Below are 17,910 nucleotides of genomic sequence, written 5' to 3'. Positions count from 1 at the left end.
ATCAAAACTTCTTGCAAATGCTGCAAGGGAAGATATTATGCAACACAAAATGCATATTTAAGGTGTCAAGTATTATACCTCCCAATTGTGGGTGCCCTCACATATGCCATGCTCAGAGCCCACCCAGACATTGTCTATGTTGTCGGAATGCTAAGCAGACACAGCTCAGCTCCAAGGAGCCATCACTGGGAAGCTGCCAAACATGTTCCCCAATATCTGAAAGAAACTAGGGACATGAAACTATGTTATGATGGTACAGGTGTCTCGATGAACATGGATTTCTATGGATATTTGGATGCGGATAGGTCTTGAGACCCGGATACATCCTGATCAACATCAGGTTTCTTTTCTACCACCATCCAAGGAGCAATCTCCTGGACAAGCAAAAAACAACGCATGGTAGCTTTATCCTCCACAGAGTCAGAGTATATTGGACTGAGCAATACTGGACAACACCTTGCATGGCTTCAGACATTTTTGGAGAAATCAGACATGCTCAAAATTAATCTACAACATTGCACTGCAACAATCAAGCAGCTATCATTTGTCCAAGGTGACTTAGTATTTAAAAAAGAGGCAATAATCTGATATGTTCCTACAGGAGATATGGTTGCCGACATTCTCAGTGTAGCCCTTGATGTTTTTAGTACCTGATACAAGAGATACTCATTCTATGACATAAAGACTGTGTTTATTAGCAAATACCTGATACAAGAGATACTAGGTGCTTCAGTAAAATCAGGATTGTATATGTAAAAGAGTCCAAACTTACCTTAGTCTGTGATATAAAGAAACCATCAAGTCCAAGTTTCTAAGCTACGGAAAAGTCCGATGTCCTAAATAGTAAGTATCTTCCCAGCCACCTAAAGGGATGTGGCTGGGACCAGTGTTGTGTGAGGCTCAAACAACAGAAGCTAAGTCCATCATACAACAACACCCTTTGCTCACAAAAAACACTGGAAATTCTCTAAAGCTATAAGACTACGGTTGTGCTCGAGTGGGAGTGACAAAACCAGATAAACTCGGTCTCTGCTAAAACAGCCATTGCTTTCCATGGAGCATGGCCACCAATCTATGGAGTCATTATACCTTAGTGGATAGCACCTCCAACTATAAGTAGTAGGACTTTTGCCTATATATAGCAGTGCTCCAACCAACTAGGCTGCAAACTTACCTCATTTTCCTTGGCAATATTCTCTAGTTTCTGCATCAAGGCAGCCATCTCACAAGCCTTCTCCGTCTCCATCCGCTCCAGTCGTAATCTCAGCTGTCCCTCACACTCTGCTCTTGCTTTAGCTTCCTTTCTATTTGTCTCCTCTGTTGGACTGGGAAAAACAAAGTTGAGCCTACACTATGCACTTGCTATCATTAATCAGAAAGAGCTTGTTGATAGCTGTGGTGCATTTATTTGACGCGTGAGAAATACCTTCCTTATTTGATTTCAGACTTAGAAAATCTCGCAATACTTCATTTCTATCCTCATACTAGTTTTACCTCAGTCATCCTACGATTGACTGAGGTATGTCATAGCTACATTTCACTAGAGATATTTTACTAATAGTACTATAGCATCTTCTTAATATTTCTAGGTAATTATTGAATAAACCTGAGTCATCCTACAATTGACTGAGCATCTTCTTAATATTTCTAGTCAATTGATTACCACAACCAGATCCTCCTGTTCTTACCATGCTTCAAAATATTGAGCTGCCATTGGTTTCTTCCAATCTTTCTACTGAGCTGTCTTCTTGGCTTCAGACTGTGCTATACTTTGACTCAGGAGCTCTTCAAATCTTATCTTTTCCTGCTCTTCTCTCCTCATATACCTGTTTTCCTGTTCCTTCAATGCAGCGGCAATGCTGGCTTCAACTCTAGCCATTTCTGTTTGGTCAGCTTGTACACTCTGCATGCACCGCCAAAGTTAGAACACAAATTAATGCCATGATATCTTGGACCACAATTCAATTACAATCACACTCACTTTTGATGACATGTAAATCCTCTCTCTCTGTTTTTGTTTCTCTACTTTGTGCAAACGCCCGTGGAGAATATCAGATTCATCAACCTCAAAGTACACTCTCTTGTAGCTTGTCTCTGGGGGCTCCAGCATTGTGGGTGTAGCCTGCTAGGTAGCTGTTAGAGGAGTAATGTCATATATGAACAAGCTTGAATATACCGGGAGCTGTGACTGCAAAGTATAGGGCACAGATCTTTTCAAGGAAGCTTCATAGGGATTATTGTCCGCTGATCCCATGACCTCCAGATGAGCCCAAGACTGAATATATTCGGTTAAATCTAAATCATTCATATTGAATATGACTCATCTGTGGTAGCACAAACAAGCTATCTTGGACCTCTTCTTCTTCTTCATCAGAGTCATTGCATATCATAGCTTGTGAAAGGGAGCCTCTAATTTGATTGTGTAGAGATATATCAGTTGTTGTCACTCCCAGGTTTAGAATATCAGCCGTTGAGTGGTTACTTCCTTCCGGGTCATTTTCATATGCGCCATCAAACATGGGATACATATTGGTGTCCATGTGGCCCACAGAAGCAGTTGTTAGCAATAGAAAGGAACAGGGTTTTACAAAGGAATATCTTGCAATGGCCTGACTTTTATCAGGACCCGCCATGACACTTTGATTAACTTACAGGTGGATAAGCTATGTACATCACAATAACCTCAAAGGCGGTATCAATGCCATTGTATCTGTAATGAAAGTGCACAAAAAGCTGTTGTCTTCAGGATCTACTACAAAAAGTATTGTCTCACTGATAGTACAAAAACCCGTATCCGTTGAGGGTGGAGACATCCAAGGATGCTACATGACTGCATGGTGCACATCTATGAAGGGCGGAACCTTTATCACTTCAATGTTTACTTTAAGCAGCACTGTAATCTTCCAATAAACATGTCTGTATTATATTTGGACTGTGGTACCATGTTTCTCGGAAATCTAGTGGCGATGAGGGTTGGAGTTAAGGGCAATTCTGTTGTAAATATGAGAGAGCAGGATACTGTACTATCAGATTACGTGCTGTTAAGATATGTTCCTGTTATTTGCTCAAACCTTGACTTATCAAGGTTAGATTTTTCAATATTATCAATAAGGTCAAATGGGGCAGACAACCACCGGGTCTTGTTGTGTTCAAAAAAAAAATTAATAACCTTATCTTCAGCAGTATTATTCCCAGGCATTATTTAACCATGTAAATATATGAAGGAACTGAATAATAACGAAAGAAAAAGCATAGTAGTGGATCAAGAGTCAATGTAATTACTTTCATCTGCATCTCCTTTATAACCACTGCTGGTAGGTACTGATTCAAAGATTGAAGTCTCAGTAGGGGGCGTAGAACTAGAACCAGAAGTATCTGATAAAAGAAGACTGGCTAGATGTTTGGTACCCAAAAATGCTATAAATGGCACCTTCCAAATATAGTAACAAGTTTTGCTGCTGTCATCAACCACTGGTACAAATAACAAGTTTCTGATGGTTGGTCCAGCAAGCAGGAGGGCCCTCAGGTTGTGGCGGGTTCTTTGGTGAATGACAAAAGTGGTGGAGAGTGCATTGTTGAATGGTGGTGGAATTAGTGAAGACAAGGTCGGGGCTGTTATATCTGATCCACTCAATTCAACCTGTGTGAGTAGTAAACTAGGCCTTGAAAACCACAAGACCACTGGCGTGCATATGCCCCTCGACCAGAGACATCTAGTGCCAGGATATTATGTTCTGTTGTGTGCCCACTTTGCCCAAGGTCGAGTGATGTTTGCTATGTTGTTGACTCATCTGGGTAATAGCCAAGTATTGTTTTACCCTGGAGGTGATAGGCAAAAAGCACTTGTACAAGGCTGCATCAAGTATATCTTCAGCCCTGTAAATCAGCAAGGCAAACTATGCTTTGCTGTTCAACAGAACCTTCTGGCTCCTCATGGCACACTAGATCCATTCAAAAGGTATGTGCATTTTCCCACAACAATATATTCCTCTTCTCTCTCCCCCAAACTTGAAGCAGTTGACCCAACTTGAATTTTTTGTCATTACACTCGGTGGGAGATGAGCTCTGATCTCATCACAGTTCTCTCTCTCTCACATGTGTACTTTTGCCTATTCTATAGTACTATTGTACTGATTGTTCATATCAAAATTAAGCTCTCATTGGCTCTGACCTCCATTTGGTTAGGGTTACAATTGATTCCCCAACCTTTCTCTTAGGTTTACGTAGATGTAGAGTGTTGATCATTCATAATGCCCTGATGCCATAATTGAGTGTCTTTTGTCTCCAGTCGTATCAACATCAAGTGGTTTATACTGTCCTCCCTCCTATTCACTCACTCTCCTGCTTAGCATTTCCTGTACAGCACACTAGGATCTGCTTCCCTTCCACTCTCGTATTAACTTTATTTCTAGCGCTCACTTGTGCCGTGCACTAGTGATTTACTAATATCACCTTTCCAATCTGCGGTGTTTTCACATCACAAATTGATTGCAATTATGTCCTCAAGGATAAATCTTTGATCATTTTATGGTCCTTGCCCCAGCATCATTATTCCATCGCAACCTTTGCGCTTGCTCCAACATCCTTATTTGAGGCTGATATTTGTGGATTACAATGAGTTCATAGCTAACAGTGGAGACACTGTTTTCAAGGGGTGGGAGAATAAATGGAAGAGGATCGTCCTTGAAGTATTTCCATCTGGTAATATTGCATGGAGATATATTCCTGGGGCTACTCTCGAGCCAACAGTACATGATGAAGGCCTCTGGCCTCGGGTTTTTAATCTCAATGGGTTAGTACTTTTTCTATTCACTATGTGCCATTGCCTCTGATTTGCGTCCAGTAAACTTGTCCACTGTTTAATCAAACAATGGGAGATTTATAAATTGGATCCAGCTTATGAGTGCTGCGTCTACCGGGCTCCTTATCTTTCTGCAATCCTTCTGATATATTCCTTCCAGAAACCCGCAACATAACCGACAATGGGGAGTGCAATGTCCATTGACAAATATATGCCAAATGGACCTAACAGTGGTACAAGCAAAATACCGCAAGCTTTGTATGCACCCAAGCAGAAAAGTAAGTGATGTGTCTACTCTAATTGTGTAATTACTCTGTTGCTCCGTAGCATCAGACATTGAGGGCGAATTTCACGTTAATATCAGTGATGAAAGGAAATTGAAAAGCACATTTACCCCTTGCAGTCACAAACGGGCGTGTGATCTCTCATCTAGCAACAAACTACGGAAGTTATCTTGAGAGGCTTACAAACATTAGAGATCCTTGAGTACTTTGGCAGCTGCTGCGCAAGTAGAGCTTGAAGAAAGGAACACCCAAATTCAACAGGAGCTGGAGCTTCAGAGGGAGCAGGAGCATCAGAGGTTAGAAGAGCTCAAACAAGTTGACTCGGAAAAACAGTGAATACTGCGTGGAGGCTTAGACACGGAATGGGACAACTCACACACCATTCTCCATTTTATGAATGTATGGTAATTTTTTGTTACTTCAAAGACCCTGCCTTCTGCAGTGGAAGCTCCTTGGCCTGTCCTTACCCACCTGAGCTCCACAACGCCTTGCAATGTATGGTGGGATACCTTTTTCACTCACACCAGTGTTCTTACTCCAAATGATTTTGAAAAACTAGTGAGAAATGTACGATTAAAATACCATCCTAGTAGATGGGTAGCACAACTGGCTTGTGTTCCCGGTGTACAGTATTTCTCAGGTATTATATTCTACAGCAGTACAGGTAGGTGTATCTATCTGTCATGCGGGGCAATTGTAGGGCAGCAGATACCCAGTGAGCGGACAACTATTGGCCGATGATCAGGCAATGGGTGGGCGATGTGTTTCAAGTGTCTCAAAATATCTTATTTTGGCCCTTCCTTAAACGGCCATTAAAATACCTATTTTTCCAATATCAGAAAATAAGATAGAAAATGAGATATTTTGGTTTTGCAGTTATATTTGTTAAAATATTAAATTTTGTAGAGCTAGAATACTTTCTGTTGAATTTGAAACAATTTGAAGTGATTTCACATTGACTAAATTAAATTTTCTGACTGCTCTTTAATAACAATAGAATTTCCATGTTGCTCCACATTCTTTCTTTCATGTAATCAAAATGCTGATGCAAAATTTTATGTTTTATTTGTAATTTTCTATGTCATTTTGGGACGCCATGAGGATGACACAGTAATAAGGAGTGGATAGGTATGGAGTCTGCATGAGCAGTGAGCGTGATCTTATGACTAGCACCAGGTTAGTGGGACAGGTATTGTTTCAGATCAATTTGTGTTTTAGCCCCGTTACAACAACATTTGGTCAAGCAATTTGTTGTACATGGCCAAAAAACTCAAAGTTCCAAAAAAAATGCAGTGTGGTAGTTAGTTCACCATCTCAAAAGCATTTAAATTTTCAGACACAGCAGGCAGTCTGTAGTTGCCTTTCTTGGTGGAAGATATAAGAATGCTGGTGTCACCATTAGCTTTGCATTTTTTTTTCCTGCCATCAATAGCCACATCACCAATATCCAAGTTCAACCCTTCCAAGTGCTTGAAGTCTTCCCCATTTTTTTCTTTTCAAGCACTCTATGTCAATGGAACTGGTGTGTCAGAATGAGACTTGTTGCTTTTGCTTTTATCCTAAGACCCCAAAATGGTCCATCTAAATCATGTTAGAATATGTAAAGTTATATATAGCTAGAAGGAAATAATGAGACATACAACTTTAGATAAATCTCAGCTTCCACTGTTGAAAACTCAAGAAGCTTGGTGTGATATTTGCCGTGGTGGATGAGCACACCATTAGTGTCTTGAATATTAGGAATGTTGAACTTTACAGTGGAGATGTTGCCAGCTAGACCACAACACAGACATGCTTGAAGAGTGAGCCACAGAGGATTGTTGACATTGGGTTTATGCACACGGATTGGGGTAGAGGGAGCAGTAGACACTGGGGGCAAAATCCTATGTTTTATAATAAAACATGTAAAAAACACTTGAAAAATATAGACTTTGTGTCCTAGCATGTTTCTTTGAATAATAATATTGGAAATATTTTGCTCCATATTCTTCCAATGTTTTCCTAAGAAACATTGGGGAAAATATACAAAATATATTTTCGCAAAACATTGGTAATCAGTAGTACATCTACACTGAGTGGAAAAATGTTTTGTGACAATATATTTTGGATGTTTTCCCTAATGTTTCATGTGAAAATATTGAAAAAATGGTGAGCAAAATATCTCCAATGTTATGTAAAGAAATTTTGCTAAGAAACAAAGTCTCTATTTTTCAAGTGGTTTTCAAATGTTTTCATATATAGCATAGAATTTTGCCCCCAGTGAGACAGCCAGTCTTCTCCAGGAGGAAAAGAGGGAGTGAGGGGAGGGGACACAAAAACATTGCCATCATCAGCAGCCAGTGTAGCAGGACATTTGACAAGGGAAGAAGACATTAGGGTAGAAAACAGTTTGAGTTACATGGGATGTAGATATAGAGCACAATAACTAACCTTTTTAAACTGTTCAGGGAGTCACAGACGTGTATGGGGAACAGGCATTGAATGCAAATCACCAGGGGGAATCTGCCTTGATGGTGTAAACGTAGAGATGAGCAGGATAAGAATGTAATTGCGTCAAGTCACATACATTCTGTTCCAATACAGGGAAACCTTTGTTACATTGTCCATCATATCTCCATATCTTGCTATCACGATCAAACATCCTAGCTGCAAAATGGTATCTGCCTAAATATATTGCACTACAGATCTCATACAGAGTTTTTTCACCACCTGCCCGTGGAATAGAAATTAGACTAAGAGGTAGCATTATTACAGACAAGATGGGGTCCATCTCAAACACCAGAATTATTAGAATGTGCTATAGTGAAATACATGAGTCTAAGAAATAATTACAAGAAGTGCTCACTGTGGATTTGCAAGACTTGTCAAAGGAAGCCCTTTGTATTATAGAGACAGAGATAAATCTAGATTTGTAAGGAACAGGACAAAGCAGTCGGACTTACCAAAGCATTTGAGGAGAGTTTCAACCATAGTTGGGAGTTGCATATTGTGGGTAAGCTGTGACAAATTAAATGTATATCATTTTGGATGAAGCAACCTTTTGGGCAGCAAAGAACTGCAGATGTCTCCCAAGGATCATTTTCTGTCAGCACATAAAATAGTTTCACAGGCAGACATACCTTGAGTACCAGCATGGCAAAAATAACAAGGACTATGTTCTGCAAGAGATTTGCAGAAGTTGTTGTGCAGGGTATTGAAGAGGGTTGTCAAGAATAATTTTTCTTCTGATGTAAGTAGCTGATTAAAAGCAAGTGTTAGTTGTGAGGATAGTGGTCCAAGTGATTTCCATTGTTCTTTCTATGTATCGGTAGCTAGACAATGAGTGTAAAACAACAACATAAAAGCTGCATCATACGCATAAGACTAATTATGCAAGTCACAACCGTTATTTAAGCTATGTCTGTAGGCAAAAAAGGCAAAGCTGTGGCAGGGAGTGGCAACTTTGGTGAAGAAGTAGATAACAAATAAAAGTGAAGTAGAACATGAACACCTCTCAGGGGATTGACTTATCAGTTTTTTGGGCAATATATAAATGGCTCATGTATTATAGAAGTCGAAGTTGTTGAGGTTGCTGAAGTTGCCACACCATTGAGCATCCATCTACATTTTCCAGCCACACTTGAAGTCATGTCAGATGCTGTGGAAGAACAAGCTTGGGTGATAGGCTGTACTAGTTTGATGTCTGGTCTTTTTTGTTTTGGAATTAGTGAAGGGGTATGAGTGTCGTGGAGGAACTTTGCGACAAAAGTGGAGGGAAGCTTTCAATGCTCAGACTCAGGATCTGGAACAGATACTAAAGAAGTGTCCGTTATACAAAAGCGAACATATGTATTGTGCTCCAGTGCTTCAAACTGTTTGGTTTCCGCTTCTAGGTTGTGAGGGAGTGATTTGTTTAATTCTTGAATGGTCACAGGTTGTGTAATATATAGACCTTGACATGTGCTAGCATGAGAAGTTGCAACATATGTAGCAAACCCACCTTTGTGTAAGTTGACAAGAATTTTCAGTAAATTTTGCCTTGTGTTGACTGTTCTGTGACTGCAAACACCGGTTGTATGGGGATCTGTAGTCGGGTCACTCAGATAATTTGTGTCAATTTCCCATCTCCATTATTAGGTACCAATGTAGTAAAAGCCCAAAAAACAGGTGTTATTAGAAAATAACCTTAAGGTAGACCACTGAAATGTACCGCACTTTGAGGAAATTCCCCCATAACACATGTACAGTAGGTGAAACTGAATGGACAACATGCCGTGTCAAATTTCCAGACAAAACCTTGAGAACAACTGGTAATTCCCAGTTCAGTAGATATACTACTAAAACATAATATAACAGACATACCAATATATAGGGGGATCAATACTGGAAATGCCCCAGAAGCAAAAAAGGCAAACATATTGAGATGCAAGAGATATTCTTGAATTTCTTTGGATACTGGTGTTCCAGGTATGGTGCACTTTCCAAAAGCTGTGCAAGCCACAAGGACATTAGCTGAGTCAGAATTGCAGTTATTTGCTGCTTTGATATCATTCAGGGTTTCTCTGAGGGAATTGGTGGAAGCAATAACTGACACATTATCTCCTAATTTCATTTTGACCCCATTGGGACTTTCAATCAATTTCATAGCACGACTATTAAAGAGATCAACATTGTTATACATACACTGTTGATTTCTGAAACATAGCATGGCCTCACCATATGGAATATCGTCTTTCATACGTTGCTGTTCTGTCAGAGTCACTACCATTTGTTAGAATATACTCTGACATACCAATACCCCATAGGATAATACCTCTGATTTGTAAGCCAATCCAGTATGCAGCAGCTATACTGTGTAAAACGTCCGTGGTTGCATGTCATGTTTAAGATCCTATATTGTATAACCTTGGCCATATAGCTCAATTGGTAGAGCAGCTGGCATGTATCCAGAAGGTTCCAGGTTCAATCCCTGGTCTGGTCATTATCCAATTTTATCACCATTGTGACAGCCTTCCAAGCAAGTCAGCCCAGTCTCATCAATAACTCTTGATCACTTGTGCTGGCATAAGGTGATATTGGGGTGAATAATGGTGTTCCTCTAATCAGCGGAAATTGATAAAAATCACCTGCAAATATCACAGCAATCCCTCCAAACCATCCAGATGGCTCTTCCTTGGCGTAACACAGAGCATGATCCACCTCACATATTAACTGAAGACTTACCATGGAAGATTCATTGACCAGAACCACTTCTATATTGTGCCATTCATCACATAGTTGAGTCCAATTCTGTACATTGGTCCTAGTTACTATCTCCAACACCACAATTAGGCTTCCCATTTTTATTGGCTTTGATTTTGATGCCGAGGCCTTTGTGGATGGTCATTCCATTGATGAGAGCAGCCACTGATCCGGTAGGCACCAGGAATCAAATTTTGTGTGCACTTTAATAAACTCCCATGAGTGCCTGCACTGCTTTGACAACATGAGTATTTCCTGTATCTCCTGGGCCCGTCATCACCATTAACAGCTGTGAGAGTGTGTCAGGATGTTTTTCAACATGTTTTTTGATGAACCAATCAGTGATTATATCATAGCAGATGTGTTGCTTGGCGTTCAAAGCAAGCATATTTGAATGCAATATTTTCAGAAATTTGGTCGGTAGTCACAAGTTCTGTCTGTGGATTTTTCCCTGATATTGTAGGTTTGCAGACACTCTTACTTTTATCATCATCAGAGTAAATTTATCAGCATCATCACCGGACATTGTTCCTCAGAAAGCCGCAGTATCTCCGATGAGAAGGCCAGTGCCTTGCTCTTCAGGATTCAAGGCATTTTGTTGATTTTGGGAAGCAACTTTCTCCTGATCCTTGATCTCAATCTTTCATTTCTTCACCATCTCTGGAGTAGAATCAAAAATAATCAGGTATGGATTCATTTTGTTTGAGTGTATGGGGGGAGTAGGATGGCTGATGTCAGAAACAGAATGCATTGATTGGAGCCACTCAGAATATTATAGATGGAGGACAGCGGCTTGTATTTGTAAGTCACATTTACATAAAGTGGGACTCAATATAGTCTGATCTTTTCTCAATTCAGCATAAATGTCATAGCTTTTTAGGTTCTCTGTATCCTGTTGACTGTTGAGTGCGGCTGCAGTTCATTTACACAATCTGTCTGTATCCTGCTCATCTTTGTACTCATAAATAGCATCCCAGTTATTCATTATCTCCTTGCTTTGTGGTGTAAAATGGTAGTTGTTGTACACATCCTCCAGTAGCTCATCTTTTTCAAATAAATTTACAGATATACTAAATGGTTCATAATGGGCAAGGGAAAATAAATACCAAGCTCAAGAGTTAGACCAACAAAAGATAGTTGTACCAATTATGCGCGGTATATACTCAACTTGTCTATCTCCATGCTCACCATTAGTATGCTTGAGGAGTATATGGGTGAAATGAAGATTGTGCCGCGGTGTCAGAACATGTCTTTTCAGTACACCAAGGCAAGAATCACTAGTATTCTTCAATTTGTTACTTTTGCTAACCGGTTCCAGGCAAACACAACGACAAAAATTGAAGAAATTCATATTTTGTAATGTTCCACTACAATATAAGTAATGATGTATTTGATTCATAGCAATTGAATCACCCTTTCTATTTATCTGAATATGCAATGAAAACTCCTCATCACCTCATTTTTGTTGTTTGTATCTTGTGAGGATTGGTTTGTCAGAGCAAAGGCATCATAAACGTAATTCATCAAGAGTCCAGACAGCATAGGGACAGTAAAGTGAGATGAGACACCATCATTGAATCCTTTAATATAGCGAGCAGTTTGCTGTGTGTGGATCTGCTGTTGTTGAGCAAATTGACTGAGGCATTTATGCAACAACATCTTGGCAGCCTGTACAGTAGTCAAGGTTGTTACAATTGACATACCAGCACCTACTTTATGCTTCACTTCTCTGTACTTTTATTTTTCATTTTCCAAGTTAGGTGACTGATCACATGACCATTTACTTTACTTACTTTTCGGACTTTTCATAGTAACATGACCAATCATGATGTATCACCTGACCAGTGTCTAGACTCAACATATAACTGGTCACATGCTGGACATCGAACTTTAAACTTTATGTATCAACTGTATAGTACCTCATGTATTGTAGTATATATACTGGAGCAATACATGGGGAAGGACTCAGTGTGTCCTCTCCTAGTGTATACCAATATTAGTGAAGACAACCTCCCTCCTTTAATAGGTTGTACACTTCCTTTCCTACCATTGAGTTGTAGTTAGCTGTGCTCCAGTGCCCCAAGATAGAATCTTGTGGGTGTTGTCACAGAGGTTAGCATTACATATTTTTGAAACAGCTCGAGACAGCAAAGGCAGCATCTTGTGTGTTTTCAGATCCATCTTGGTAATATAATTGGTAATATAAAACATGGCACCTTTTGCTGCACAGCTTGACAAAATACACTTGATGTTGTGGTTATGACAACATAATACTAAAATGTATGGATTTAAGAAATTGACTGCACCATTGCGACACATCAACACAACTGATTTTCTTTCTGGATTATAATAGGAAGCTTCAACGATCTTGTGAGAAAATAAAAATCTACATGTCTGCATTTCCATATTTATGACAAACATGAAGCGATCCACTACTACCATTACTGAATCATACCCATTTGATTTGGGTAGGTCCGTTGTAAAATCAACCAATATATCCTGCCAGGGACCAGCTGGTATTGGATTTGGCACGAGTTTACCCGCCAGCAGTTGATGCAAATTCTTTGCCATGGCACATCTCAGACAGGATTTTACATGCTCCTGTACGTCTTTAACCATGCCAGGCCACATGTAGTTTCTGGAGATCAACTCCATTGTTTGTTGCCACCCAGGGTGCCCAGCCACTGGAGTGTTGTAATGTCTATCTATTGCCTTGATCCTTGCGGACTCAGGCACATAGAATTTGTCTTGAAAATGGAAGAGCCCGTCTTCCCATAAATAGTTCTCATTGCCATCAAGATGCACCTTTTCTTCCAAGGAGATGTCTTTCTTGAAGGCTTCCAGAAGATCAGAATCCTGCCCAATTCTAACATTGGCAACCCTTGATTGGTCAATCAGGGTTACACCTTTGTTGTCATCTTCTACGCCGTTGGCATGATCTTCTCTTCTGTCAAAGGTCCAGGTTTATGAATTAATTTATAATTAAACCTAGACAAGTACACTGCATAGTGAGCCTGTCTTTGGTTCAAGTCTCGGGCTGTCATAAAATACTCCAGATTCTTATGATCGGTCCAAATTTCAAATTGGTGCCTAGCACCTTCTAAGTAGTGCCGCCAGTGCTATAAAGCTTGAATGATGGCCAGCATCTCCTTATTGTAAATTTGATAGTTGCACTCTGTAGGCAAAAAACTATGTGATAAATAGGCACAAGGCCTCCAAAAATTGTCAGGGCATTTAATTGATAACACAGCCCCAGTAGCAAAATCAGAAGAGTCGGTTGCTAGCCAGAACTCTTTGTCTAATTCTGGAAATGCTAATATGGGCGCTATTGTAAATTCCTGTTTAAGCTTATCAAAAGCTTCTTGTTCCTTGGCACCCCAATGCCAAACAATGTCCTTTTTAGTGAGATTGTTCAACGGTCTTGTTATGTTTGCAAAGTTTTCAACAAATATTTGGTAGAAATTAATTGCCTAAGCCAAGGAAGGCCCTAACTCCTTTGATGCGAGTAGGTTCAGGCCAATCCAATATAGCTTGAACTTTTTCAGGGTCCATCCTGATTCCGTTCTGGCCAATTATCATACTGAGGAAGTCTACTTCCTTCACTTTAAAATTACATTTTTCGGGTTTGACAAATAGTTCCCATTCCTGTAAGCGTCAAAGGACTTCTTGCACGTTCCTGTCATGCTCAGCCTTATTGTCCGACTTTGTAAATATTAATAAATCGTCAATGTAAATAACAACACAGTTCTCCATATCCGCAAGAATCTTGTTCATCATGCTCTGGAAGGTTGCCGGTGAATTGGTCAACCCAAAGAACATGATGAGGGGCTCGAAGAATCCTCGGTGGCACGTGAACGCGGCCTTCCAAGCATCGTCTTCTTTGATTTGTACATCATTGTACCCCCATCGGAGATCCATCTTTGTTAAGATCTTGGCACCAGCCAACTTGTCTACTAGCTGACTGATCAAAGGTAGTGGATACGCGTTTTTAACTGTGTACTCATTCAAGTAACAATAGCCCATAACCATACACTTTTTACCATCATTTTTACGAATGAAGAACACCGGGGATGTCATAGGGCTTTTGGAGGGTCTGATGTAACCCTTCCTAAGCTGTTCATCTATGAAACTAGAAACCTCATCTCTTTCTGGAGCAGAGAGTGGTATCATATGTTCTTTTCTCAGTTTGAAAGTGTTCTTCAAATCTATAGCATGGTCCCAAGGCTTAGCCTCTGGGAATTGCTCTGATTTATGTTTAGAAAAGAATTTCCAGAAGTCATGGTAATCGGGAGGTACCAGCCTCTTAATCTGTTCCTCGGGTTTTACCTTGTCATTGTCATTGTCAATCTTTTCTAAAAATCTGAGCTCATAAACGTGACCAGCGTTTATTTTTTCGAGACACTCAGTTTGACGGACGCAACTCGATGTACCCAAGTTTTTACACTCCTGAGGACAACGTGACAATGTGACAACCCCTGTCTGCCAGTTGATCTCAGGATTGTGTTTAAACAGCCAGGTCCAGCCCAAGATTAAATCAATCTTCCCTAGTTGAGTAGCTTTGGTGGTGACTCGTTCTCTGTGTCCTTGGTACTCAACAACAAAAGAACATTTGTGCGTGATGCAGCCACCCACATTAAGCGTACTGTCAATATTATAGACGGGAATAGATACATCTAATTTTACAAGGGGGAGTCCAACTTGCTCCGCCCAGACCTGATCTATGAAGATGCTGTTAGCGCCTGAATCAATCAGTGCACGGGTTGGGTGTACTGTGCCTCGGGCAAGGTTTTTCACGCCAACGTCTAAACAGATCTCCTTTTGGAATAAGTATGTGCGCATCAACACACACTTTGGGATTTCAGGAAAGGGTGGCTCCAAAGAAGTATTGAAAGATACATGTTTTTCTATTATATTTTTACCAGAATCAAGCACCCTATTGTTTGTCTCGCCGGGGCCACACTCCAAGGGAGACGCTGGTACAGCGGTGGTATTGTAAGTATTTCTATCATCAACTCCTTCATCATCTTGACCCTCTGAATCAGCGCTTAAAGCAGTTATATCGTCAGGTGGGTCCAAGATGAATCCACAGTCACAGCTTCGTATACAAGTACATACTTCAGATAACAAATTTAGAAATTTATTTACAAATTGGGGAGCCATCCCCTTCTTTCCATTATTGCTCATGCAACACCCCGGAGCAGGGGCCACCTTGTTGTTGTTTACTTCATTGTTTCGAGGAGTGAAGGCACCCAAGTTACCTAAGCTCCGAATTCTTTTCCCTGAGCCTTCATTTTGTTGACCTGCTGGTCGGAAAAGAAGGCCCAAATTTTGTCATATGAGTGACCGGCCAGAGTATTGAGCCGATTGTCCAGTTTTTCAGTTTCTAATTGGCGCACCTGGCACCCTTAATTATTTTTTTGGTGAGCGGCCCGCGCTCTGTTTGTACAATCTCGGGCCATGTGCCCCTCCTGCCCACAGCTGAAGCAGGTGAATCTGCGCTTTTGTCCGCCATAGACCGCGCCAATATCCATAGGAGCGCCCCGTCCTGGTTGGAACCCGTGAGAGTGGTTTTTATGTTGGTTTGATGACCCAGGGCTCCTCTGGGAATAGTTGTTTTTGGTGGTGGACCCGCCACCTTGGTGCATTTTGTAAAGCTCTATGGCCCTACCTATTTTCTGTACCTCCTCCGCTGCTTGGGAGAGGTTGTCACCATGTATGAAGAAATATGTGAATGGACATATGTAGCCAATGACACCACCACCATCTCTTGTTATACAAGAACCCCTTCCCCCATGCAGAGGTGAATACTCTGTACCCAGTCATTATTTGCCTACAAGGCATAGTGGATAAATGCCAACTTGTGGCGGTTGAATGGGTTTGTTCTTCACTTCATGCCTTTTGCGTTGCACTCAATTATACATTCAGCACACTTCAATCTGCGCCCTATGCCGCACAAACTCTTACATTGTCCTCAGGGCCTTTCAAAGAGCAGTGGTGTGCTGTCCTTCACTCCATTCGTAATGTGCACCAACTGGTACACATCAGTCTTGGTCAAGTTTATGAAGAGCCTCTGTTGACTTCCATGCGATCATTGTATATGCAATGTTGTGTTTTTACAAAGGTGAGGCCTTAACATCCCATCATATGTCCTTCTTGACCCCTCTAAATGTTATCTAGATATCTCATACAAAGAAAGACGTGCAATCTGTGTTAGTACCGTTTGATGATCCAAGACAGAGAGCAAAGAGTGTAAATGAGAAACGGAGAGTTGTGGAAAAACTTGTGCTCGGACGAATGGACAGCACCGGGAAAACCATCCGCTGTTCACACACACTCTTCTGCACTGGGGACTTTGTCGATGGTGGTGTCTCCATTGATGCCAGTGTGTACCACAATCAAAGTGCTAAGCAATCTGTGCAAGCCCACCTCAAACTTGAACATGTCTTACAGCCTGCTCCATCTGCTCATTTACGTAAAGTATGTTTCTCACTTGCTCATGAAAGTGACACATTATAACTCACTAAACAATAGCTTGGCGTTGTTTTGGAGCAGAAAATCATCAAACACAATGAAGGAACCTCTAAACTTTCAGCTGTCGGGAAGCCAACATTAAATTTTGACGCTTTTGCCAATTAGATACTTTTCTGAGACCTCTATTCATACAATTTAAAATATGATTGTGGACCCTCAATCTCTTGTTACATTTCCCAATCACATACATTGTGCAATGAGACAATGGTCACATTGTCTGGTCCTTGGCTGGATCTCCGCAGAAATTGCCGCCCCAGTTTCTGTTCTATCCTCATCTCATCCCCTGATTACTGTTCAACTCCATTTTTGCAGATGCATATCAACTGTTTCACTCTAATCTCCATTCTGACTGCAATCTTGTGATCCTTGATTGTGAAACTGAAAAAATAAGCAGTGCCGGGCCTTCCACTTCCTGACTTTGTCCGTCAGCATTCATCTAACTTATTATGTTTACAACCCTCACCTCAGTCCTCTCCATTCAATCTCCCACCACAATGCCTGCCTCAAAGCAGAAAACTGTACATACTGCTTCTTCCCCAGACCCCACATCTCCAAAGAAACACAAAGTTGTTCCAGATAACGGAACTGAACCAGTCCTATCTACAGGCAGTACTTCTCTCCCTATTTTACCCCACAACAAATCCCAAGAACATACACAAAGGTATGTATGCCTCCTCTGGTTCAAAAATCACTCATTCAATTGTTTGCAATTCAGTGCATGCTCTATTGTGACCAAAAGCGAAAAGCAAACCACAGAGGAGGAAGATACTGTGAATGCGTACTACATTTTTACTCTCGTGTCCTATTATACACCAAAAAAAGCTCATTTGTGTTCTGCAGTGCATCCCCTGCGACCTCAAACACTGTGTCCACTCACATTGAACTCAAAGATTATTAGTTTTGGTGATTCTGCACCTAGTTGTGCTATCTATTTTCCCTTCTTTCTAAATCACTTTCCTCTTTATTCTTTTTGCTCTATTGTCCAGTATTCACTGAGCATTCTATAATTCCGCCTTTTGTGGCTGATTTGTTTACCTTGTTTACAAAACTTCGGACTAGTATTGCAGAGTCCAA

General features: G+C 40.7%; 5 protein-coding genes across 5 annotated transcripts; 2 read left to right on the top strand and 3 right to left on the bottom strand.

The window, feature by feature from the left end:
- Positions 1-1,732: 1,732 nt before the first annotated feature.
- Positions 1,733-2,110, bottom strand: SERLADRAFT_434099 (uncharacterized protein; the record flags this gene model as incomplete). Its single annotated transcript, XM_007314364.1, has 2 exons — positions 1,733-1,903; positions 1,982-2,110. The coding sequence occupies 2 exons, from the start codon at positions 2,108-2,110 to the stop codon at positions 1,733-1,735; spliced, it is 300 nt and encodes a 99-aa protein (XP_007314426.1).
- Positions 2,111-3,548: 1,438 nt separating this feature from the next.
- On the top strand, positions 3,549-5,421 carry SERLADRAFT_405860 (uncharacterized protein; the record flags this gene model as incomplete). Its single annotated transcript, XM_007314363.1, has 4 exons — positions 3,549-3,958; positions 4,544-4,792; positions 5,033-5,079; positions 5,300-5,421. 4 exons carry the CDS (start codon positions 3,549-3,551, stop codon positions 5,419-5,421), a joined length of 828 nt encoding a protein of 275 aa, XP_007314425.1.
- A 9,375-nt stretch (positions 5,422-14,796) lies between these two features.
- On the bottom strand, positions 14,797-15,066 carry SERLADRAFT_340680 (uncharacterized protein; the record flags this gene model as incomplete). The annotated part of the gene is made up of 1 exon (XM_007314362.1): positions 14,797-15,066. A coding segment is annotated over one exon (270 nt), but the record flags the coding sequence as incomplete, so codon positions are not given.
- Positions 15,067-15,563: 497 nt separating this feature from the next.
- Positions 15,564-15,950, bottom strand: SERLADRAFT_434097 (uncharacterized protein; the record flags this gene model as incomplete). The annotated part of the gene is made up of 2 exons (XM_007314361.1): positions 15,564-15,709; positions 15,752-15,950. The coding sequence occupies 2 exons, from the start codon at positions 15,948-15,950 to the stop codon at positions 15,564-15,566; spliced, it is 345 nt and encodes a 114-aa protein (XP_007314423.1).
- A 437-nt stretch (positions 15,951-16,387) lies between these two features.
- On the top strand, positions 16,388-16,941 carry SERLADRAFT_434096 (uncharacterized protein; the record flags this gene model as incomplete). The annotated part of the gene is made up of 3 exons (XM_007314360.1): positions 16,388-16,426; positions 16,483-16,782; positions 16,837-16,941. 3 exons carry the CDS (start codon positions 16,388-16,390, stop codon positions 16,939-16,941), a joined length of 444 nt encoding a protein of 147 aa, XP_007314422.1.
- Positions 16,942-17,910: the final 969 nt, after the last annotated feature.

This window comes from Serpula lacrymans (genome assembly GCF_000218685.1).
Source record: "Serpula lacrymans var. lacrymans S7.9 unplaced genomic scaffold SERLAscaffold_3, whole genome shotgun sequence".
Taxonomy (NCBI): domain Eukaryota; kingdom Fungi; phylum Basidiomycota; class Agaricomycetes; order Boletales; family Serpulaceae; genus Serpula; species Serpula lacrymans.
Note: the sequence above shows the minus strand (reverse complement) of the source record. Positions and strands in the feature narration are given on the sequence as shown.